The sequence below is a fragment of the Dunckerocampus dactyliophorus genome, chromosome 8, assembly GCF_027744805.1.
Source record: "Dunckerocampus dactyliophorus isolate RoL2022-P2 chromosome 8, RoL_Ddac_1.1, whole genome shotgun sequence".
Classification (NCBI taxonomy): Eukaryota; Metazoa; Chordata; class Actinopteri; order Syngnathiformes; family Syngnathidae; genus Dunckerocampus; species Dunckerocampus dactyliophorus.
The window spans coordinates 24,743,570-24,768,291 of record NC_072826.1 but is presented as its reverse complement, the minus strand read 5'-3'; the positions used below and the strand labels follow the sequence as shown (position 1 = coordinate 24,768,291).

Sequence of the window (24,722 nt, the reverse complement as noted above, 5' to 3'; positions counted from 1 at the left end):
TAAAGAAACAAAGCAAAATGGCATTATATGAAAAAAAATGGCATTATATGTACTTTTCAAAAATAAAAACACTTTTTTGTTTCTTTATTGTTTACTTTATTTGCCTTACTTTATTTGCCTTTTATTTAACCTACAAATATGTCAGATCATTTTGCCTGACCCTGTAGAACCTATATCATCTTGGGATGGGGCCATTCCTATCATGTATACAGTAGGTATCTGGTTCTGATACAAGCGAAATTCACGTATATGTAAATTTACATGGAGATTTCCGATACATGAACCACATCTGTGCATTCATGTTGTCAGCAAACGTAGCTAGGAGAACATCAGCAAACGTTGTCAAACGAGTATCAGCGGACATCGCTGTCTCCACACTGCAGCCGTCGTCCTCGCTCAAGCGCTCTGCCCAACGTGTTCACGACCACACAAAACAGTTGGACATCTACACGGCACAAAACGCGTCAGGCTGAGTGCTTGTTTACGTGTGTGTGTGTGTGTGTGTGTGTGTGTGTGTGTGTGTGTGTGTGTGTGTGTTGTGCTGCATGTATCGGGACAGCTACGTTCGGTGATATTATTCTAGCTGTATTTGCTGGTATTGTTTTGGCATGGTTGCGACGGACCTTAGCCTGTATTGTTTATTGCAGATCGACCACCTCCTTGTCATTCTTACAGCGTCTGTAGATGCTATAATAATAGCAGTAGTAGTAGTAGTAGTATTAATAGTATTAAAGCGAACAAAGCTCTGGTATCGGAATAGCATCGATATTGGCTCTATCCAAATTCAGGTATCAGATCATAAGTGAAAAATGTGGATCAAAAAAAAAAAAAGACAATACTGTATATTGAAATCTGCTAATTTAATTTCTACTATGTTACACTCTTCTGCACTCTGTGTGTATGCTAGAGGCCGCGCCTCCACCCACCAAGACAAAGACACTGTATCATTGACAAAAGGGCTCACTCTGTTCATGCCGTTGTTTTATGGAACAAATGCGCAAACCAATGCACAAAGTTAAATCTATTCCTGCCAGTTTGGAGGCTAGAGACGAGGAAAACAGACACACATTGCAATATATTAATATATTATTAATATTAAATTATTAAGTTCATTTTCATTTATCGCGTAAGTAATTACTGAATTTATTATCATCCCGGACCTAGTGCCCATGAAACTTTTTTTTTTTTTCAGAACAAGAAATCTTGTCAGGTTTTAAGGGCTTGTGACACGAGACCTTGTGACACCCCTACATTACGTTGTTTATCATTCATAGTAGCGATGTCAGTTCACAATCTCATTGGCTTCAGGCTACCTTTTTCTCGGGAGACAGCTTTTCTCCAAATGACAAACCTCTCTTCCATTGCATTTCATTTTCTTCTGCTTGTCTGGGTTGGGTTACAGGGACAGCTATCTCAGTAGGGAAGCCCAGACTTCCTGGTCTCCCGCCACCTCTCTCAGCTCCACCGGCAGGACACCAAGGCGTACCCAGGCCAGCTGTCGGACATAATCCCTCCAGCGTGTCGTAAGTCTGCCCCGGGACCTCCTCCCGGCTGGGCATGCCCAGTGCACCTCACTGGGTTGGAGTCCAGGAGCATCCAGACTACTTGCCTGAGCCGACACACTGCGCTGATCCGCCTGTCGATCTCACGTGCTAACCTTCCCTCAGTCGTGAATAAGAGCCCGAGATACAGTACTTGAACTCCTCCACCTTGGGCAAGACCTTGCTCCCAACATGGAGGGTGCAAACCTCCCTTTTCCAACTGAGGAGATGCTGAGTCTCATTACAGAAGTAGCGTGCCACCAGTTTCGTACTACCGGAGCACCCTCCACAGGACACCGCGAGGTACACTGTCAAATACCTTTTCCAAGTCTACAAAGCACATGTAGACAGGTTGGACAAACTCCCATGTACTCTCCAGTACCCTTGCAAGGGTGTAGAGCTTGTCCAGTGTTCCACGACCAGAACAAAAACCACATTGCACCTCCTGTAGCTACCTACCACATCCTCAGTCGAGGTTAGCATGCCCCCATCCCTACTGTAAACAGTGTGGACCGGGTACTGCTTTCCCCTTCTGAGGCGTCGAATAGTTTGCCAGAACCTTTTTGAGGTTGACCAAAAATCATGCCCAGCGAACACAACCCACACTCGTGTTTTTGCCTTGACTACCACCGAAGCCACGTGTCGCTTGGACTGCAGGTACCTGTCAGCTGCTTTAGGAGCCCCACAATCCATCCATGCACAATAGGACTCCTTATTTAGCTTCTTTAGCTCTAACCTCTGGTGTCCACCATCGGGTTCAGGCTTTGCTGCCACGACTGGTACGACCACCTTGCGGCCACAGCGCCAATCGGTTGCCTCAGCAATGGAGGCACGGAATGCGGCCCATTCGGATTCGATATCTTCGTCCTTCCCCGGGATGCAGGGGAAGCTCTGCCGGAGGTGAGAGATGGAGACTCGATGAAAGGAGCCTCTGTCAGACCTTCCCAACACACCATCACTACACGTTTGGTTCTGCCACGTCTGTCCGTTTGGGGCGTACACACAAACAACAGTCAGGACCCTTTCCCCAACCCGAAGGCATAGGGAAGTGACCCTCTCGTTCACTCGGGTTGACTCCAGCACGGAGCAGGGAGGCTAATAATAATAACACACCAGCCTGCCTCTCTCCTGCGGAATCTCGGAAGTAGAACAAGGTCCAGCCCTTTATCAGATCCTACCAGGGGCATATAGCCCGAGACAACATAGCTCCTAGGATCACTTGGCCACTCAAACCCCTCAAACCACTCAAACCCACCACCAAGATAAGGTGGTGATTCACGAAGGAGCGAGAGGAGTGAGAAGTCGCGTTTTAATCTCGGGAGACACCCCTAGTATAAACATTTACATTTTTTATTGTTAAATTATGCCATTTTGCTATTTTTATAAATACGTTTTTGCTGTTTGTTTTAATTTTTTAATTTTTAGTTTTTTTTCTAAGTTGTAGCCTTAGAACAGGGGTCACCAACGTGGTGCCCGCAGGCACCAGGTAGCCCCCCACGACCACATGAGGTGCCCGCAAGCCTGCTTTTCATTCAGGTTTTCAGTTAATAATGAAAGAACAGTAGAAAGAAATGCATTCTGAAATACAAAATGTGAGTTGTGGACACCAGCATTTTGTTAATGTTCTGGTAAAACAAGCATATTCGCTTTGGGTTTAAAATAAGCTCTGAAAATAAATGTTCCAAAAATGAGTAGCTCTTGGCCATTTTCATTTTGTAAAAGTAGCTCTCACAAGGAAAAACGTTGGTGACCCCTGCCTTAGAATGTGCTGTGGGCCAATAAAAAACCAAGCTGTGGGCCGTACTTTGGACATCCCTGATCTATGGTTTTAGCATAAAAAGTACGTCAAGATAAAATAAAAAAAATATATTAAATTGTGTGCAGGAACTCGTACGTCCGTCTCAGACACCTGTGCACCAACACATGGGTTCACAGCACCAACCAACCCATCGACAAAGAGGAGGAAAAACCTGTCATGCTTCGCGTAAGTCACTGTTTTAAGTACATTGGAATTATGTAAATGAAAGCTACTATACACACTATATAGTAACAGGTATTGGGATTGGAAGAAAATACAGTCGTGGGTACTTTCTGTGGGATTTTTTTTTTATCCAGAATGGCCTGTGAATATTCTCATTCATCCAGGTGATGGTACTCTGAGGGTATTGAATCAGTCACAATTAGAGTGCTCATATTCTGGCTTCATCAGTTTCATGCTCAAAGACCAGATAGAACAGTTCTGGTCTGACTAGATAGGACAGCTCCTAGTCTGAGGGGATGGAGCAGGGGGTGGGCACACCCCAAACATACTGTATATGGTTTCACTCTTTGTTGATCGGACTAGAGCTGTCCTATCTAGTTTTTTAGCGTGAAGTGATGAAGCCTGCTTGGATCAGAGACAAAACGTCTAAGACAACCTGAACAGTCCATGTACAACTGATTCAATGCCCTGACAAAGCATTAATCCAGAAGAACAAAAAAACAATACATTCTCTGATATTCCGTAATAACTCTTATATAAGTTATTTATGTATATTGCATGTCGATTTATAGTCATTTTCTTCATTTTTTAAAATACAGTGTTCCCTCGTTTAACACGGGGGTTAGGATCTAAAAAATACCAGTGTTAAGTGAAATCTGTGTATTCCTGTTTTTCCTCATTTTTTTATACATGTTTTTTTGTTCTTTATATATTTTTTCGGTTACAGGATATGTTCTTTCATTTATCATACGTTTTTTTTCCCTGCGATTGGCTGGCGACCAGTCCAGGGCGTACTTCGCCTCTTGCCCAAACTCAGCTGGGATAGGCTCCAGCATACACCTGCGACCCTAATGAGGATAAGCGGCTTGGAAAATGGATGGATGGATAAGTTTTTATGTGTATTATATATGTTTTAAGGCTGTAAAACCCCTCACCACACACTTTATACACTTTTCTCAGAAATGAGAAAATATCTATGTTGCGCATAGAGGGCCTTAAAAGCAGGGATCACGACTTGGTCCATGAGCTGAATCAGCGATGTAGTGTTTCCAAAGTAAGCCTGTCTCATCCATATTAAAAACTTGTTCAGGCTTATATTCCCCTTCCTCGATGATGGCTTTAAATTTGGTCATGTTTGCCTCTTCCACGGCATCCGCAGATCTCCCGTGGTCTTCCTTTTTGCATCCTTGTTAAAATGTATTGCTCCTGTCGTCGTTATGTTATTGTCCTCCTTCTTTATAGTACCGAAGATTCATTTATTCCGTAAATATTCTATAATGGCGCCCTGCAGCTGCACCTTTTGGGCAAGCTGAATGCATTCTGTAATGTACAGGACACAAGGCATGGAGGAGACTGATTGATGGTCTACAGTCGCTTAGCCAATTGGGACTCAGAAGACAATGTGGTTTTTCCATTGGCAAATCAGGACGCAGAACACAATGGTTCATACGTTGTTAAAAAAAAAAGAAAAAAAAAAAAAGCATGCTACACTGTAAAAAAAATTGCACACAAAAAATCTGTGTAATATCGAGGCTGCGTAAAGTGAAACGCGTTGTACCAAGGGAACACTGTATTGTTTATTCTATTTTTCCTTCTGCGGCCCCCAAGTTGAAAATTTGTTCTACATGTTATATATTGAATGCCAATAAAATTCCTCAAGTCCTTTTGCTAATGACAGATTGGCACGTCTGCACTGAAAGAGGACAAGGAGGCGTTTGCCATTGTGCCTGTCTCCCCGGCCGAAGTGCGAGACCTGGACTTTGCAAATGACGCCAGCAAAGTGCTAGCCTCCATTGCTGGAAAGCTTGAAAAAGGCACCATCACACAGAATGAGAGAAGGTAAAAAACCTTGTTTATCGAAGTTAAGCAAAATTAGAAAATTAGTAGAATTCCTTTCTTATAAATGTAATAGAAAACCTGTTTATGACCTTCTAAAGAAGTTTTTTTTTAACAGTCCTCTAAACTTGAAATAACACTCCTATAGTCACTTTTACATTCGTATTGCTCAATATAGTAGACAACAAACAAAACAAATCTGTAAATAAGACATAAATAAGACTCACATGTTAGCACTGGGAGAGTTCCATGTTGTTTTCTTTTTTACTTCCTGCTCTAGATAGTACCTCTTGCGGTGGCTATTGTCTCATCAATGTAACATGACTCACACCAAGTGACCAGCATAGAATACTACATATAATCATCATATACATATAGTCTATGAATGTGTCTTCTGAATGCCTTATATTTGTATTTTGCTTAATTTAGCCATTTTTATGCTCAAAAATGCCTCATTTAAGCAAAAAAGTGTTGACTGTGCATATTCTTGGACTAATAATAAGCCGTATTCAACCATGAAAGAGCATCATTTATTAATATATTTTTGAAAAACCGTGACAGAATGAAGTGGCGAGGGAGTTTCATTTTAGGCCCTGTCCACACGAATACGGATATTTTAAAAGTGCATATTTTTCTATGCGTTTTGGTCTCTCATCCACACGCATAGGGATGTTTTTTGTCCTTAAAAATATAGCTCTTTTTTTAACGTATTCATGTGGATGGCGAAAACTGAGCTTTTGGCTTGTTGCTGGCAGATGATGTAACAATTATGTGCCGTTATTTCCACATTAGATAAATACATTATGACATTGCTGCTTTCAAGCATGCTGAAATGACTATTTGTGTGTAAACATACAGCTACTTTCACTTTACGATGATGAAAAAAGGCGCTATTGTGGGCTTGGGCTATCTATCGATTTGGGACAAGACCCGATCGGACCTCTGTCTGGTGGGACAACTTTCACAAGCATGTTGTTATTTTGGAAGAATGCCGTGGGAATGTTAGCTTGGCAAGAAGCTTGTGATTGTGTTTAACTGAGCTGCTTCGCCCACACATTGAAGGCTTCCCAGTGAGACGTGCCTGCGTTGTTCTGCATAACTACTGTCGTGGAGGCAATTAAACAAGGACAATTTGCCAGACTCACAATTATTTCAGCAATGATAGCGTCACAGCCGATGGAGTTCTTTTTTGATCGACAAAATGTTATACACGTCACAGCATTGTAGTGATAATCAACTACAATCTGCTACATTTGAATAAAGAACATTTTTCATCCATGTTCACTTTTATATTCAATACATTTTGCAGACAAATGTGAAATAAACTACTTGAAAGTAAGGCTACTTACGTAGCTTCGCCTGTACATCACCATGTTTGTTATGGCAGGTCGGCGGAAATATGACGTCATCTGCGCCTCTGATTGGTTTGGTTAAAATTGCCTTAACAGTCCATGGCTGCAGCACCCCCTTACTCCTGTGGAGAGAAATAGTTTTAAAACGTCACCGTGTGGATAGAGATATTTTTGACAGTGGAAAGGGGCAGATGTGCGTTTTTGAAAATATCCGTATTCGTGTGGACATGGCCTTATTTGATCATTAAAAGTGTATTTTCCTTGCATGGACAACCAGAGCAGTTACAAAGCTTTTGGAAGATCTGGTCTTCTTTGTCGTTGACATACCCAACAACGGACAGGACGTTCTCGAGATCACGGTCAACAAACCAAATCGGGAAAGGCAGAAACTCATGAGAGAACAGAACATTCTCAAGCAGGTACAGTATGGGCTCAACATGTCACCCAAACGCTTGTTTACTAGTAGCGTCTTTTTCAGGCCTTTTAGACGTGTCCCCGTCCTGTCCCTGATGCAGATCTTCAAGCTGCTGCAGGCCCCCTTCACAGACAGCGGAGACGGGCCAATGCTGCGACTGGAGGAGCTTGCTGATCAGCGCCACGCTCCCTTCAGACACATCTGCCGACTGTGTTACCGGGTTTTGCGTCACTCCCAGCAGGACTACCGCAAGAACCAGGTACAGTTTGCTTAATTGGGTCAGCACCACTTACAGTTTGAGTTTGGAGGCTTCACTTTATCACAGGTTTTACAAAAATACATCAATTAATAAATCATTGCTGTTTTGTGGTTGAATTAAGCCTATTATTAGTCAAAAACATGCGTATTTAAGCAGATTGTACGTATTTTGGGCCTAAATGAATCATTTACAAGCAAAAAAATGTCTTAATTAAATAAAATACAACATAAGGCAGTCATCAGACTCATTGAAAGATGTGATGATATGTAGTGTTCTACATTGGTGGACTAGGTGTCAGTAATGTTACATTGACGGGACAATAGCCAGGAAGTACTGTCCAGAACAGGAAGTAAAAGAAAACAAACAAGGAACTGTCCTAATCCTATCATGTGTGAGTCTATGTTATATCACTTATGTCTTACATGTAGTATTTTCTGTAATTATTTCTACTATATTGGGTAATAGGAGTGTAAAGGTGGTGGGGGGTGTTATTTCAAAAAACATATTTAGAAGGTTGTAAACAGGTTTAAGATAAGTTAAATTGTAGACAAAGAAATAATGAAAAATAAATAAATAATAAACAACAAAAAATATACGAAAGATTTGTTTTTAAATGCAGAACAAATTTAAGTTTTATGTAATAATGTTTTTCTGGATTTCTTGAGCATTTCCCGATTAGATGAATGGATAGGTATTTGCAGAAATGTGCTTGCAGCCGCATTTGAGAAGCAGTGTTTTTTTTGTATTAAAAAAAACATTTTACACTTTTACAACGCAACACATAATGTTTGAAATCTTTTTAATCTTTGAATTAATTTTTTTTATTTGGAAACTTTATTTATCAAAAAACGTAATTGAATTTGTTTTGAATTGAATTGAATTGTATTTAAAATTAAAAAAGACAACCCGTGTTTTGGAACATGACACAATGACAGGGTGAGGTTGCGTTTACCTTCTGGCTGTCTTCCATCCCTAGGAGTACATTGCCAAGCAGTTTCGCTTCATGCAAAAACAAATTGGTTACGATGTTCTGGCAGAAGACACCATCACAGCTCTCCTCCATAACAACCGCAAGTTGCTGGAGAAGCACATCACTGCGGCAGAGATTGACACATTTGTTAGCCTGGTCCGCAAGAACCGAGAACCCAGGTTGGTAAACAAGTATAAAACAATACTTGAGGCCGTGGATTTTTATTAAAAGCTGGTATTTTATAGCAGAAAATGCATCATGTTTTTTGCTTTGTTGTGTGTGTGCCCAGGTTCCTGGATTACTTGTCTGACTTGTGCGTCTCCATGAATAAGTCCATCCCTGTGACACAGGAGCTTATCTGCAACGCAGTGCTAGATCCGGCTAATGCAGATATCCTCATTGAAACTAAGTAAGTCCTCCCTCTTCTGCTAATGAAACAAAATTAGCATTTTCTAGACACCAGAAATGGGACTTATGGAATGTCTTCGATTTATTTTGGTGTAATTTTTGTCATTAATTTTTTCCAAAAGGTCAGACGAAAACTGAAGCACTTTTACCCATCCATCCATTTTTTTAACAGCTGCGTCACACATAAGCTGGAGCCTATCCCGGCTGACTCTGGGCAAGGGGCGGATTGGTCACCAGCCAATCGCAGGGCACATTTAGACAACAACCATTCACATTCGGTCTCCAATAGCAATTTTTACATAATTTTTAAAATATGTATATTTAAATAAAAAATATTGTTTGAACTATTAATAATTTTTATAAAATTATGTTTTATATTATTGGTATTTTTATTATTATTATTATATTTTTACCCCACCTTTCACTCAAAGTCAGCTGGGAAAGGCTCCAGCATGCCTTGTTGATAAAATTGCAAAATGCACGGACAGTGAGTCAGCAACGCTGACTGGCAGCTCTGTGCGGCACTCGATTTTTGTTGAAAACCGAATTATTCGAAAACTGGAGCTTTCGAAAACCAAGGTTTGACTGTATTTGTTGCCCGAATAGATGTGTGACAAAAGGCACCCTTCTTGTCCCTTACTTTGAATGTATCGTGTAGGAAATTGGCATGCCTCTGTACCGAAACGAAGGTTCCGTATGGAAAAACCCATCCAACAGGTTGTAATCCCAAAAAATTTAACTTATGAGTATTCCTTTTCTTCTTTACGGCATTCTGCTGCAGGCTGGTACTGTCGAGATTTGAGATTGAAGGAGCATCGCTCGGGGACAACTCAGAGGACTCTGAGGAGGATGAGGAAGAAGTGTGGTTGTTCTGGAAAGACAGCAACAAGGAGATCCGCAGTAAAAGCATCCGGGAGTTGGCACAGGACGCCAAGGAGGGCCAAAAGGAGGACAAGGAGGTGATCAGTTACTATCGGTAATTATGGACCTTGTGTTTCCATGATCTCCTGTGAGGTTTATTGGATGCTCAGCCTCACTTTTTTGACGTTTTGGTCCTCCTTAGGTACCAGCTGAACTTGTTTGCGAGGATGTGTTTGGACCGGCAGTACCTGGCAATCAACAAGATCTCTGGCCAGCTGGATGTGGACTTGATCTTGCGTTGCATGTCGGATGAAGACCTGCCATACGATCTGCGGGCTTCGTTTTGTCGCATGATGCTGCACATGCACGTGGACCGCGACCCCCAGGAGCAGGTTACACCTGTCAAATATGCACGACTCTGGTCTGAGATTCCCTCTGAAATTGCTATTGATGAGTGAGTGATTACAGACTGATTACAATAATAACAGGGGTGTAACGGTACGTTTGTTCATAATCAGATTTTTCCCTGTGGGACATTCACTATGGTAGAGAAGTGTACTGATTTCCCATAATAACAAAAAGTAATAAAATAATAATTAACTAATGTCCATCCATCCATATTCTGCCGCTTATCCGAGCTCGGGTCGCGGGGGCAGCAGCCTAAGCAGGGAAGCCGAGACTTCCATCTCCCCGGCTACTTTGTCCAGCTCCTCCCGGCGGATCTCGAGGCGTTCCCAGGCCAGCTGAGAGACATAGTCTCTCCAACGTGTCCTGGGTCTTACCTCCTGCTGGTCAGATATGCCCTGAACACCTCCCCAGGGAACGTTTTTACATGCAGTATTGTACAAAAACCGAGGCAAAATTTTGAGGAAAATTTTCACCGAAAACCGAAGCATATGAAACTGGGGCGTACGAAAACCGAGGTTTGCCTGGAGGTGTATTTTGTTTTTTTATTAGAAAGTTCTTTAATTAAGAGTTACTGTATTTTCCAGACTATAAGTTGCTCTCAGCAAACAACACTCATGCAGAAATGTGAATGCTGATTAAAGTTGGCTACATTTTGTTTACATTTTAAACAAATACAGGAACCACTCAAAAAGGCTTACAGAGTTCAATGTTTGATTTCAGAGTAGGCCTACACATGCTTGCTGCACTTTTATTTGTTGAATTTTGTTGTTGTAACAGCTAACATTAAAAAAAGATTACAACTGTGGCAAGTTTATAAGCTGTGTAATGTTTTTGCGGCTCCAGGCTTTTTTTTTTTTTTTTTTTACTGGAAGAGGAGGCTAAAGGTGGCCGACCCCTGAGTTAGCTAGTCGCTGACACAGCAACTACAATCTCCAAGCTAGACATAATTAGAGCCCTAATTAAATAGGACACTGCTGTCTAAAATACCACATTTGTCAATCCACACAGGTACAGTATTTATGTGATTATAGTTGCATAGTACTTACAGCCACATAGTTTCCAAGGCAGAAGCGTACTAGAAAGTTTTTAAAAAGTGTCCAGGAGGCTCTGCATCATTCATGTGTCACAAGTTCAACTCAATGAATTATTGAGGCCACTAGGTGTCACCAAAAAAACAACCACCACCCCCTTTAACTGAAAGGCAACACATGTTAAATTATTTATATAATTGGATATATAAATTACACATGACTATAAGGACCAGAAAAGGACCACAAAAGTGTGCCTTACAGTCTGCAAAATACAGTACCTGTTACCAGTTTGCAGTTTTTTATGTTTTATTTTAAAGTCATTTGTTCCCTTACTGTACCCCAAATGAACCAAATCGTGACCTTAAAATTAAGGTGCGTACTGAACTGTGATGATGGCGTACCATTTCACCCCTTGCATATCGACAGGCCTTGTGGCTTTGTTCAGTGTTGTCATTATAGTTTTTGTATGGCCTCTCCATAGTTATGACAATGATGGAACGTCCAAGGATGAAATCAAGGAGCGATTCTCACAAACGATGGAGTTTGTGGAGAACTACCTCAGAGATGTGGTGTGTCAGAGCTTTCCTTTTGCAGACAAAGAGAAGAATAAGCTCACGTTTGAGGTGCGCTTGACACATTTTTGGATATCACACACATCTACACTCAGGGTACAAAGCAATGCATTCCCAATTATCTATTTTTTTTAGGTGGTAAATCTGTCCAGGAATCTGATTTATTTTGGATTTTATAACTTCTGCGACCTACTGAGACTCACCAAGATCCTCCTGGCTATTCTAGACTGCGTCCATGTGAGCACAATCTTCCCTTTCAACAAGCTGGATAAAGGAGATGAGAGCAAAGGTGTGGAAAATCTCAACGGTCACACTGGAGGCCCACGTGGATCTGAAGCTATTTTTGTGGGTTTGTGCTTCTAGGAAGCAATGTTATGAGGTCCATTCATGGCGTTGGGGAACTGATGTCACAGGTGGTCCTTCGAGGTGGCGGCTTCCTGCCCACTACATCGACCATCATCTCCAACGGAAGCGAAGTCAAGTCTCAAACGGAACCAGAGAAGCAGGACATACTGGTCATGGACACCAAACTGAAGATAATTGAGATCTTGCAGGTACATCTTAATCGGAGCATAGTTTAATGCAACAACTTAAATCCATTTGTGAATTATTATCCTGCTCTCTCACACAGTTCATCTTAAATGTGCGCCTGGACTACAGGATCTCCTGTCTGCTGTCTATATTTAAAAGGGAGTTTGATGAGAGTAACTCCCAAAGTGATGTCTCCATCACCGGAACAGTAGAAGGTCCAAACAACATGCCAGGTGAAATTGATGCCGTGATTTATTGCAGAGTGGAAGGTTTGTGTGTGAAGATTTAACTAACTGCCATTTCAGGAGCATTGGACTTTGAGCACATAGAAGAACAGGCAGAGGGAATATTTGGTGGAAGGTAATCAGTCAGTAATCAGTAATCAATCACAGTGCAGTGTTTTAATGCCAGTGAGTATTGTGTGTTCAGTGAAGAGAACACTCCCTTAGACCTGGACGATCATGGAGGTCGCACATTCCTGAGGGTCCTTCTCCACCTGACAATGCACGACTATCCTCCTCTGGTGTCCAGGGCCCTCCACCTTCTCTTCCGCCACTTTAGTCAAAGGCAGGAGGTTCTGCAGGCTTTCAAGCAGGTATCATCACCAGTGTTGAGAAAATTACTGTGATGTATTACTGTGATGTGATTTAGGGCCTAACCAATTACTCGACTAATTGAAACAAGCTTCAGATTAGTCTGCTAAGAAAATAATCGTTAGTTGCAGCCCTTTTAGCTACATTCCCAAAAAAGTATTTAAATTAGTAACAAAATTACTCCTTCATAAATGTAGTTAATTATCAGGAGACATTTTGTGATTGAGAAAATACAATTTGAATCTGAAAATTAAACTTTTGATGGTGAATTTTGAAAATACATAATCTTATTCAAAAGAAAAATGAATGAACAAAAAATTTTATTCAGTTCAAATATAATTATAATTCACTCTGTTAATTCTTTTGAATAAATAATGGATTTTCATTTTTCAGTATGATACATTTTGGGTTGTTGATTGATTAATCTGATAAATGTTTTTTTTTTTTTTTTTTTTTTTTTTTAACAGTATTTCAGTTCATTAATCATGATTAATGACCATTGGCAGATATACCTGAAATATGTCAATTTTTACTGTAAGAAAGATAAATGACAGGACACGATTATATATACAGGAATCCCTCGCCACTTGCTTGCGGCTTTGTAGTTGAATACGGCAAAGTATTAGTAAAAAAAAATGCATATTTAAGCGAATTTTACATATTTATGGCTTAAATTAAGCATTTTCAATCGTAGCTTAGCTCTTTAATGGCTAAATTAAGTAAAATACAAATAGGAGGCATTCAGGAGATGCATACAAAGACGTTATGATGATATGTAGTATTTTACCCTGGTCATTAGATGTCGGTAATATTACTGTAATGTTGGGTGAGACACACAAGCACCAGACTTGATCACCGGAACAACAGGCTTTTATTGCATGTACACAGTGGTTGAGGAGTCTTCATCCTTGTTCTTTGCAAACATCAACTGCTTGTTTGTTTCATGACATATATCATGTTAGTGCTCTTTTTGAGTTTCTTGCTCAATCCGTTCCATAATTTGATTCCACATACCGAAATGCTGAACGTTTTTAGCGTTGCTAAAAAGCGTTGCTTTTAACGTGTATAAATGTTTAAGTTGAATTTTTCTTTGAGGTCATATTTATCCTCTCTTGTTGAGAAGAATTGTATGACATTTTTGGGTAGCAGATTATTGTTTGCTTTATGCCTAATTTTAGCTGTTTGGAAAACAGGTGTCACAGGTTTCAAATTTTAATAATTGTGATTTTAAAATGAGAGGATTTGTGTTTTCTAAATACGCGGCATTATGGATTATCCTAATTGATCTTTTTTGCAGTACCTTTAGCAAGTGAAGTGTACTTTTAGAGTTATTTCTCCATATCTCCACACACTAAGTTAGATGTGGTAATACCATAAGAGCAATAGAGAGAGCATATGGAGTGATTTTTGATCGAGGACAAATTTGCTTTATTCAATATTGATGTATTTCTTGCCACTTAATGTAATATATTTTTGATGTGAGATTTCCAGCTCATCTGTTCATCTACAGTATAATGACCTCAGAAATGTATTTTTGTTCACTCTTTTGATGTCTACTCCATCAATTTGTATTTGCGCAAGTATGCTTTCTGCTCTTACCAACATTATCTTAGTTTTACTTAGGTTCAATCTGTTTTTATCAAACCATCTTTTTAGTATTGTCTTTTCATCTGTGACTTTTTTTTATTAGCTTTTATTAGCTTTTTTATTAGTGTGCTTTCTACAGAACAGAAGGCAGTAATATCGTCTGCAAATAGTACTAGCTTTAGGTCTTTTGTGACTTTACAGATGTCATTTATGTATAGGTTGAAGAGTTTTGGTCCCAGTATTGACCCCTGGGGTACACTGCACAATATATTTAAGCATGCTGGAACAGTCATGGAAAAAATTATTAGACCACCCTTGTTTCTTCAGTTTCCTGTTCATTTTAATGCCTGATACAACTAAAGGTACTTTGTTTGGACAAATATAACGGTGACAACAAAAATAGCTCATAAGAGTTAACCGTCCAGCTCAAGGTCCCTTGTCAGTGTTAATCCAAGTTTCAGAGATTGCAATTACTTTGAAGGGATCCTTGAATTGATTCAAATATTGTCTGATGTTGTTATAATTTACATACATGCCTCTGCTGTTTATGTAGATAATAGACAACTTATTGCCGGTATTAAGATTATTATTGTATTGTTCTTTTGTGTAGTAACAGCTGTCGTTTCTTATATGAGAAAAAGAGGTTTGTGCCTGGATCTATGTCTTTTTCCAAATCCAGTTGTTTGTGTTCTGGAAAGCAAAATGTTTCCAATTGTAGAACTTCTTGTCCTAAATTCAGTGCTTTTTGTTGATCAGTCCCTGGTGGCATACTGATGACATTGTCAAATGATGATGAATCCCATCCTTCCCTCTGCTTTGTTCTTGTTTGTAAGTTGTGTTTCTTTTCCATGTTGTCTTGTTGATGTGGTCTAGTGTTGGTCTGGATCCTTGATGTCTTTGACAGCAAGCGCTCTGGCCTCTGGTCCTCCATTTAAGTTGATGTAAATTTTGCCAGTTGGTACTCCAAGTGCCTTGGATCTTTCCCTGCTTCTTCATGTCACCAGCTTTCTTGGCTATTCCAGCGTTGCGTTTTGTCAGGTCTGTCATTCATGTAGACGTTTGCATGTTTGTAAGCCACTCATCTGATGGTGGTGTTTTTCCCGGGGGTGGCCTTTCCTTTTCTTTTTTCTCCTCGGCATTGTTGTTGACTTGCAGGTTGCTATGCGACCACCGTGCAGTGGTTAGCCTTGACTAGCCTTGCATTGGTTGTTGATACTTATTTTTCTTTTATCTCGGCAAGTTCGTACCTCTCACCAGTCCAAATTGAAGCCTGAGATATCAGCACACACTTCACAAAGTGTGATCAAGAAGACGCCAAAACAGTTTAAAAACTAAGTGTTTCAGAGCAACTGCCATGCGGCGGCTAGCCTATTAGCTTGCCTTGCAGCGGCAACACTTATTATTAATTCTGGTAAACTCGAGCCTCTCTCTAGTCCAAAGTTGAAGCATGAGTTGTCAGCATCCTTTTCTGGTTTTGTGATCACATAGTGTGGCCAGGAAGACGAGAAATTGGTTTAAAACTACAGTACAAAAGTGGAGCTCTTACTGTAAATGTCCTTTCCAAACAACAGAAAGTGACGTCCTGAATTATGTACTATATTGGGTAATAGGAGTGTAAAGGTGACTATATGGGTGTTATTTCATGTCTGATGTCTCATGTCATGAGGACTCTAATAATGTTAAAGACTGTATTTAGAAGGTGGCAAACAAGTTTTCTATGCTTCTAACTACCAATATATTCCATTTATATATATAAGGAATCCTACATTGTGGAAATTCACTTATCACAGTTGTCTAGAGCCAATTAACGGCAAGTCACGAGGGATTACTGTACAACCGGTAATTGACCATGTCTGCTATTTACTATGTATCAAATCCCACCTCTGTCACCAGGTCCAGTTGCTGGTCACCAGCCAAGATGTGGAGAATTATAAACAAATAAAGTCCGACTTAGACCAGCTGCGCTCCATCGTGGAGAAGTCTGAGCTATGGGTTTACAAGAGACAGGGTCCGGACGAGGGCTTGGATGCAGGAGAAGGTCTGTCTACTGAGTCAGAGCATAAAAAGGTATTAAAATATGTGATTAGATTGTGTGACTAGAGACGTGTCTATACAGCCTTGCTGAGAGAGTCCTTCGAGTTGTCCACTTGGGATGCTGATACCAGGTTGAAATAACCCACGGTTCTTTGTGGTGCGTGTAGGGGGAGTCCGGAGGAGCTGAAAAACCGAAGAAACCAGAGAGTACCAGCAGTTACAACTACAGGGTAGTAAAAGAGGTAATGGTCATCCATCTAAGTATGGTTACCAACTACAGAGTTGCGTTTTTTTGTTCACATGTATCACCTTTTTATTTGCTGTCTCGTCCATCAGATCCTCCTGCGCCTCTGCAAGCTTTGTGTGCAGGAGGGTCAGTCGGGTCGGAAGAGCAAGAAGCAGCAGCAGAGGTTACTGCGGAACATGGGAGCTCACGCTGTGGTTCTTGAGCTCCTACAGATCCCTTATGAGAAGGTATCTTATGTAGTGACACATCTTTCTGCGAGTATACAGTGGGGGAAGTTATTATTTGATCCCAAGCTGACTTTGCAAGGTCCAGTCCATCATTTCTATGGAAGGTCATACTAATTATTCTTGCTAACTGTGCTCCTAACTCTCTTGGCATCATCAACCAGCTCCTCCCTTGTCATTCTGGGCTGCTCCCTCAACTTTTTCACAATCATCCTTACCCCACCAGGTGAAATCTTTGACTGTTTTGAATTATTGCGCCAATAGTGGTGCAATAATCTTGTCTCTGAGGTCAGCTCTTTGGTCTTGTCTATGGTGGTGGAGAGGCTTGAATGGAAGAGAATGTTTCTCTGACTTTTATCCACATAAAAAATTGAGATTAGGAGTACTTTCTTAAAGGGACAGGACTTATTTATCAAATATTTATTTCCTTCAATCAAATACAAATGAATTTACATTTTTGTTTCATTCTGGACTGTCTTTGTGAGGGGGCAAATTTACACTTTCAGCAAGGGATAAAATACTTAGTTTCTCAACTGTAAGTGAAGAAATCTTCACATTCTGATTTGTTTTTACTTCAGGGTGAAGATTTACGTATGCAGGATATCATGAAGTTAGCCCATCAGTTCCTGCAAAACTTCTGTGCGGGGAACCAGCAGAACCAAGCTCTGCTTCACAAGCATATCAATCTGTTCCTCAACCCTGGGGTGAGTGTTGTGCCGCATGCACAGAAGGCACCCATGCAACATTCTTTTCATGTGCTGCTTGGCTTTCTTAGATTTTGGAAGCCATCACCATGCAGCACATCTTCATGAACAACTTCCAGCTGTGCAGTGAGATCAACGAGCGCGTGGTTCAGCACTTCGTTCATTGCATCGAGACACATGGCCGCAACGTACAGTACCTCAAGTTCCTGCAGACAATCGTCAAGGCGGAGAATAAGTTCATCAAGAAGTGCCAGGACATTGTCATGGCCGAGGTCATGCCTGGTTAGCCTCCTTTTGTCGTGTTTGTGCGCATTCTCCTCACACGCACTTGTTTTTTTGTGTCCTGGCGCAGCTGGTGAACGCGGGTGAAGATGTTTTGGTCTTCTATAACGATCGCGCCTCCTTCCAAACACTGCTGCAGATGATGCGGTCTGAGCGGGACCGCATGGACGAGAACAGTCCACTGATGTACCACATTCACCTGGTCGAGCTCTTGGCCGTCTGCACGGAGGGCAAAAACGTCTACACGGAGATCAAATGTAATTCACTGCTGCCACTGGATGACATTGTGCGAGTGGTCACCAACGAGGACTGCATTCCAGAGGTGAGATGGCCTTAAACATGCAAAATATACACTCAACAAAAATATACAGTCATCCCTAGCCTTTTGGGCTTTAAATTTTGCAGTTTCACCCTCACGGTTTTTCAAAAATAGATTCATTAATAAATCACTTCTGCTTCCTGGTTGATAAGGCCCATTATTAGTCACAAAATCTGCATGCATTTTTTTTTTTTTTTTTTTTACAAATTTTGCTCATTTTAAATTTTGGGGGGCTTAAATTAAGCTTTTTCAAGCATAAAAAAGGCTAAGTGAACTAAAATACAAATGTAAGACTCCTCCAATCCGACGGTGTGGTGATATGCAGTATTCTATAATTAGTCACTCTGTACCAGTAATATTACATTGATGAGACAATAGCCATCACAGGAAGTACTGTACATAACAGTATTAAAAAAAATACTATATTGGGTAATAGGAGTGTAAAGGTGATATAGGGGTGTTATTTCATGCCTAGAAGGCTGTAATAATATTAAAAAGTGTCTTTAGAAGGCCGTAAACAGGTTTTCTATGCTCTTAACTACGGGAATATTCCATTTATAAATGACAAATCCTACTTTGTGGAAATTCACTTATCACGATCAGGTCTGGAACCGATTATTCCTGATAAACGAGGGATTACTTTAAACGCAACACTTTTGGTTTTGCATTTGGGTGACCAAATATCCTGTTTTTCCAGGACATGGCTTGTTTACAGCTCGGGTCTTGGCTGTTTTTGACTTTTTTGAAGATATAATAATGTCCTGGTTTTAATTTTTTTTTTATTGGGCCATTAAATTGACCGGTATTAGATTCGTTATTCATCTACAAGAGAAATTCTCATTAGGGCACTAACACAATATTATTTCTTGTTTTTGTTGTTACTGATTTGTCCAGTAAGACTTGAAAAAATAGCTGTTATTTTCTTCCAGGACAATTTTAAAGGAATAGTTCAGATTTTTTTTTAAGTTATTTTTTCAAGGTATAATAAAACATGGGCCGCACGGTGGTCTAGTGGTTAGCATGTTGGCCAACACAGCCTGGAGATCGGGAAGACCTGGGTTCGATTCTTCGTTGGGCATTTCTGTGTGGAGTTTGCATGTTCTCCCCGTGTGCGCGTGGGTTTTCTCCGGGTACTCCAAGAACATGCAGGTGAGGTTAATATGGTTGGTGACGCTAAATTGCCCATAGGTATGAATGTGAGTGTGAATGGTTGTTTGTCTATATGTGCCCTGCGATTGGCTGGCGACCAGTCCAGGGTGTACTCCGCCTGTCACCCGAAGTCAGCTGGGATAGGCTCCAGCATGCCCCCGCGACCCTAAAGAGGAGAAGCGGTATAGAAAATGAATGGATAATAAAACATGTTGAGTAACCTCAGAGAAGCATTTTGTAAATTTACATTTGCACGGCTGGATCTTAAGGAGATTCTAAATAGAGCTTGAAAATGCCAAAAGAATTAATGGGAGTGAGACAAAAAAGTTTTGAGTAAGCAATTTACTGCAAACAAGCTTTAAAGTGAAATAGCAAAAAAAAAAAAAAGCACAGCCTTTAAAAGACAAAATCTTGGCAAAAATGTGGATTGAATGTGATTTAGTGCCTGGTATTGTCACTGTCATGATCTCTTGATGGCAAAGGCAAAAACACTTTCTCTCTTTGAACGCAGTGGGATTGTTGAACTGCATGAGCAAGGCCTTTCACAGCACGTCATTGCTGCTGAGGTTGGAAGGAGTACGACAGCCATTTGAAACTTCTTCAAAGGTCCTGAGAGGTATAGAGCAAAAAGTCAAGTGGGAGACCATTAGCTGTCCATCAAGACAGGGGACCATCCTTGGCCCAAATAAAGGTTGTTACCAATAACCATCAGACAGCATCTGTGAGAGAAGACTTTTATGAACAAAACTCTTTTCAAAGGCCTCATCACATTGCAAGGTGGAAGAAGTTTTATTCTTTGATGAGAAAAAATTTAACTTTGACGGTCCTGATTGCTTTCAACGCCACTGGCATGACAAGGAGATCCCAGATCTCACATAGCCAGATAGCAGCTGGCTATGTGGAGATGTTGCAGGGGGCATCCCTCTTCTTTTTGAAGCCCTTATTTAGAACCTCCTGTAGATCCAACAGTGGAAACAGGAAAAACAAGGTAGCATTGCTGAGAGAGAGGAGTAAGCAACAAACATCTACATAAATGAGCATCTGACAAAACGCAATGCTGACATCCAAGGCCAAAAAGACATGCGACTTAAAGAAGCAGGGGGAAGTTCAAGACACTTGGAGTGCCAACTGCAAAATCTACATCAAGTTAAATAGAGGACCGGAGGAAGCCAAAGTAATTGTTGTTAAAGACATCAAAGAACAGGACAATATTGAAACTACAAGGAAATTAAAAGAAATAAACCACAAAGACTTGATACAGCTTTCAAGTCAACATCCTGAATGTTTCGTTAATTTTTGTTTAGTAATATACGAATACTAATGTATTCCAATTTTTCAAGTTGTATTTATTCCCTTAATACTACACAAGGTTTATAGTGTCGTTATTTTAACTCCTATTTACTTCTTGATATTTCATCATTCTTTCTTTTCATACAGGACGTGGGAAGATATGCAAACAACAAGTGTCAGAAAGTGAAATATTGTGTCCACAAGTAAAAGTTATGGTGTGAATTAATTATTAGTAATAGACATGGGGAAGGGGTAGAATTAAATATAAGCTTTGCTTCTTCTTACTCCTTTTCAGACATGTTGAATTTTGCAAATGTAACCATGTGATGTTCCTGCATGTAACTTGTTACACGTGTGAAACATACCATACCATACCAGTGCAAAATGGAAATTCATGCAATTTTTCATATTTTGGCGTGGCCTTTTATTGTGGCCAGCCTAAGGGACACCTGTACAATAATCATGCTGTCTAATAAGCATCTTCAAATGCCACATCTGTGAGGTGGATGAAAAAATGGGAGCGATACCAAAAGTGTTGTGTTTACATTTATGTTGAGTGTAAATTAGAAAATTCTGCCAAGTTGCTGCCATTTTGTTCTTGATGGAAGCATACCATCTCTAATTTCTGCATGAATCAATCCCCTCTAGGTGAAGATTGCCTATATCAACTTCCTAAACCACTGCTATGTAGACACTGAGGTGGAAATGAAGGAGATCTACACCTCCAACCACATGTGGAAGCTCTTTGAGAACTTCCTGGTTGATATTTGCAGAGTAAGCAACATCTGATGAACTCTGATGAAAGTTTGATCAAACTATCTTTTTCATATACCATGTGTGCACGTTTATACGCTTGCAGGTCTGCAACAATACGAGCGATCGCAAGCATGCCGACACCATCCTGGAGCGCTATGTGACGGAGACGGTGATGAGCATCGTGACCACTTTTTTCAGCTCACCTTTTTCTGACCAGAGCACCAGCTTGCAGGTGCGAAATCAATACCGCACAAACAGCTGCAGCATAAAGCACATGCATATTGATTTACCAGATGGAACATCAGGTACACCTGCACCTTGCATCTTATGATGGCCAAGGCCAGAACACTTTTAAAAACATCGAAAGACATCACAGGTTTACATTTACACTATCCAACATGTCTGAAAAGGGGTAGGAAGAAGCAGAGCAGAACATCATCAATTCCTGATGTTTATTTTTCCTTCTTGTGTTTAAATATGCCCGTTTTCTAATAGAAATGTGTGACAATAGGTAGATGGCTTATGCCAGGGCTGGCCATAGTGCAGCATTTTCGGCATTTCGAAGGGGAAAAAGTGTTAAAATAAAGAAATACATATATAAATAAATAATAGTAGATAAATAATCTTAATTAATAGTTTACACAAGTATAGTATAAAAAGTATATAAAAATATAATAAATAATTTTCGATAAACAGTACAAAATAATAGTTCACACAAGTACTTATGTACATATTCAATTAAAGTACAGTAGACACCCCTACAACGTAAATAATCCGTTCCAAGAACCTTTATCTTATAGGGATTTTATGTTATACGAAGCGTAAAATACATGTAAATAGCCTAATCCGTTCCAAGATCTTCCCAAACTCACACCTTTGGGCCTTCAAAATATTCAAAGTGCACCAAATATAGTGGGAAAATATAAGAAAACAGCATAAACATAGTAGAGCAACATTCCAATATAAATTAAGGTAAATAAGGTATAATGGTCGATGGCGAACGGCCGTATAGTCTAGCAACATCACTTAATTTCATTCCACCGTCATTTCCTGCTTTGTTTCGATCGACAACTTTTCCCTTTTTTTCTTCTCACTTACACTTGGTTTAGGGCCCATGACTCCGGTAATTTTAACACAAAGAAAAGTAAACAAATTAAAAAGAGATTTCAATGCGTGCAAACTAGTTTAAGGGCGACTACGATGAGGAACAGAGCAGCATGTCTCTCATAAACAAACCAACGTGCTGGATTAATCCGCCAATGAGATGAGAGCGTAGGCGGTGCTCCGATAATCAGCCAATGAGAGCATAAAGCGTCAGAATTTCTGCATAACTTCCTGTTTCGTTTCGACAACTTTTCCCTTTTTTCTTACCACTTACACTTGGTTTAGCACCCATGACTATGGTCATTTTAACACAAAGAAAAGTAAACAAATTAAGAAGAGATTTCAATGCGTGCAAACTAGTTTAAGGGCGGCTAAGATGAGGAAGGGAGTCACACAAACATGGACGCACTGGATAAGTCAGCCAATGAGATGAGAGCGTAGGCGGTGCCCTGAGAATCAGCTAATGAGAGCGTGAAGCCAGAAGGCGTCACCAAGTGTACTCTGTTAGTCTCTCTGTCGCTTGCACGGACTTGACGCTTTACATTACATGGAATTCCTTACGTATGCGATGCGAAAAATTTACATAAATTCTTTACGTTCAGTGGAATTTATGTAAAAGGAGGTTTACGTTATGCGCGGTACTACTGTATTTAAAAAATAATTGAATTAAAGAAAAGTAAAATTAACCATTAAAATTTTAAACATTTTCAGCATTTCTAAGGTGAAAACGTGTTAAACTAAAGAAATACACATATAAATATAATACATGAATTAATAATACATAAACAATATTAATTAACAATAGTAGGGATGCTCCGATAGATCGGCCACCGATTAGTATCAGCCGATATGCTGATAAATGCCTTTTCAAGGCCGATCACAAAAACTGATCACCATGCGGCGGCGACGACATGACAATTCATGTCACGACAACACAGACATGTGCATGTGTGCTGTACCACATGGAGTTGACAACACCCGTATTGAGCCGACAAGGAACGCACTTTGTCCCGTATTGCCGCGAGAATCAACACTAGTCTGTAAAACCTCAATGGTTTCTGTTTGACAGCTTGACACAGGCTACATTAGGGGTCACCAACGTGGTGCCCGCGGGCACCAGGTAGCCCCCCACAACCACATGAGGTGCCCGCAAGCCTGCTTTTCATTCAGGTTTTCAGTTAATAATGAAAGAACAGTAGAAAGAAATGCATTCTGAAATACAAAATGTGAGTTGTGGACACCAGCATTTTGTCAGTGTTCTGGTAAAACAAGCATATTCACTTTGTTTGGGTTTAAAATAAGCTCTGAAAATAAATGTTCCAAAAATGAGTAGCTCTTGGCCATTTTCATTTTGTAAAAGTAGCTCTCACAAGGAAAAACGTTGGTGATCCCTGGGCTACGCCAATCGATGCCAGTGTGTTTGATCACTCCCTTGTCAAACCTAAAACCGATTGACTTCTCTTGCATCTTTCTATAGACGCTTTGTCTAGCTGTCCGCAGCTAGCTAGCTAGAATTAGCCGCCTAGCTTCTCGTCTTCGGAGTCCAAATGTGACTTTTTACCACAGTGACATTTTATTTTTGAAACACACAAGAAATGCGGTTAGTTTGGAGCTTGTTTTTCGTAGAAGTAGAAGTAGATATTACGTCCATCAGGTATGTACTAACTTTTTGAGGTGTCTATTGTTGTCATACTAATTATGTCTTGTCCTCCAAACACTATTTGTGTGTTGTTGTTTCATGAACATTACCTATTGGCCAGAGGCCCTTGGAATTGTCTAATGGTGGTCCTGGCCTATAGCACTCATCAGAAATTGAAAAATGTACAGTTAATCCCTGTGATCAGTATCAGCCGTTCTCACTCATGGATGATCGGTATTTGAATCGGCAGCATAAAACCCTGATCGGAGCAGTACAGTATAAAACATATTTTAAAAATATAATAAATAATAAAAAGTATATTAATTATTACTTGTTACAGAAGTATAGTATAAAAACTATTGAAAAAAATAATTAAATAAAATGAATAATTAAATTAAGATAATAAACATATAATAAATATAAAATAACAAAAAATAATAATTAAAGTTGTAAAAAAAATAAATTACATTAAAATAAAGCAATTATATGTAGATGAACGTGATTAAATACAACATAAAACTGACACCAACTTTGTACATTGTATAAATACATGAAGGATAAAGTCCAAGCAATAACTCTATTAATAATGATAGATGAGCTGGATCATATGCTTTTTATTGTTTCCTACA

General features: G+C 40.0%; 1 protein-coding gene across 3 annotated transcripts in view; it reads left to right on the top strand.

The window, feature by feature from the left end:
* LOC129186071 (inositol 1,4,5-trisphosphate receptor type 1-like) overlaps positions 1-24,722 on the top strand; it is a 143,074-nt gene that overhangs the window by 31,337 nt on the left and 87,015 nt on the right. For all 3 annotated transcript variants that reach the window (XM_054783906.1, XM_054783907.1, XM_054783908.1), the window contains exons 13-34: positions 3,426-3,525; positions 5,201-5,361; positions 6,988-7,129; positions 7,226-7,384; positions 8,361-8,533; positions 8,644-8,763; positions 9,544-9,738; positions 9,826-10,077; positions 11,544-11,685; positions 11,770-11,923; positions 11,998-12,188; positions 12,266-12,398; positions 12,471-12,525; positions 12,595-12,760; positions 16,239-16,412; positions 16,547-16,621; positions 16,716-16,853; positions 17,429-17,554; positions 17,626-17,826; positions 17,907-18,158; positions 21,243-21,368; positions 21,454-21,582. In XM_054783906.1, coding sequence (XP_054639881.1) covers positions 3,426-3,525; positions 5,201-5,361; positions 6,988-7,129; positions 7,226-7,384; positions 8,361-8,533; positions 8,644-8,763; positions 9,544-9,738; positions 9,826-10,077; positions 11,544-11,685; positions 11,770-11,923; positions 11,998-12,188; positions 12,266-12,398; positions 12,471-12,525; positions 12,595-12,760; positions 16,239-16,412; positions 16,547-16,621; positions 16,716-16,853; positions 17,429-17,554; positions 17,626-17,826; positions 17,907-18,158; positions 21,243-21,368; positions 21,454-21,582 — 3,364 coding nt within the window. The remainder of the gene's footprint in view (positions 1-3,425; positions 3,526-5,200; positions 5,362-6,987; positions 7,130-7,225; positions 7,385-8,360; positions 8,534-8,643; positions 8,764-9,543; positions 9,739-9,825; positions 10,078-11,543; positions 11,686-11,769; positions 11,924-11,997; positions 12,189-12,265; positions 12,399-12,470; positions 12,526-12,594; positions 12,761-16,238; positions 16,413-16,546; positions 16,622-16,715; positions 16,854-17,428; positions 17,555-17,625; positions 17,827-17,906; positions 18,159-21,242; positions 21,369-21,453; positions 21,583-24,722) is intronic.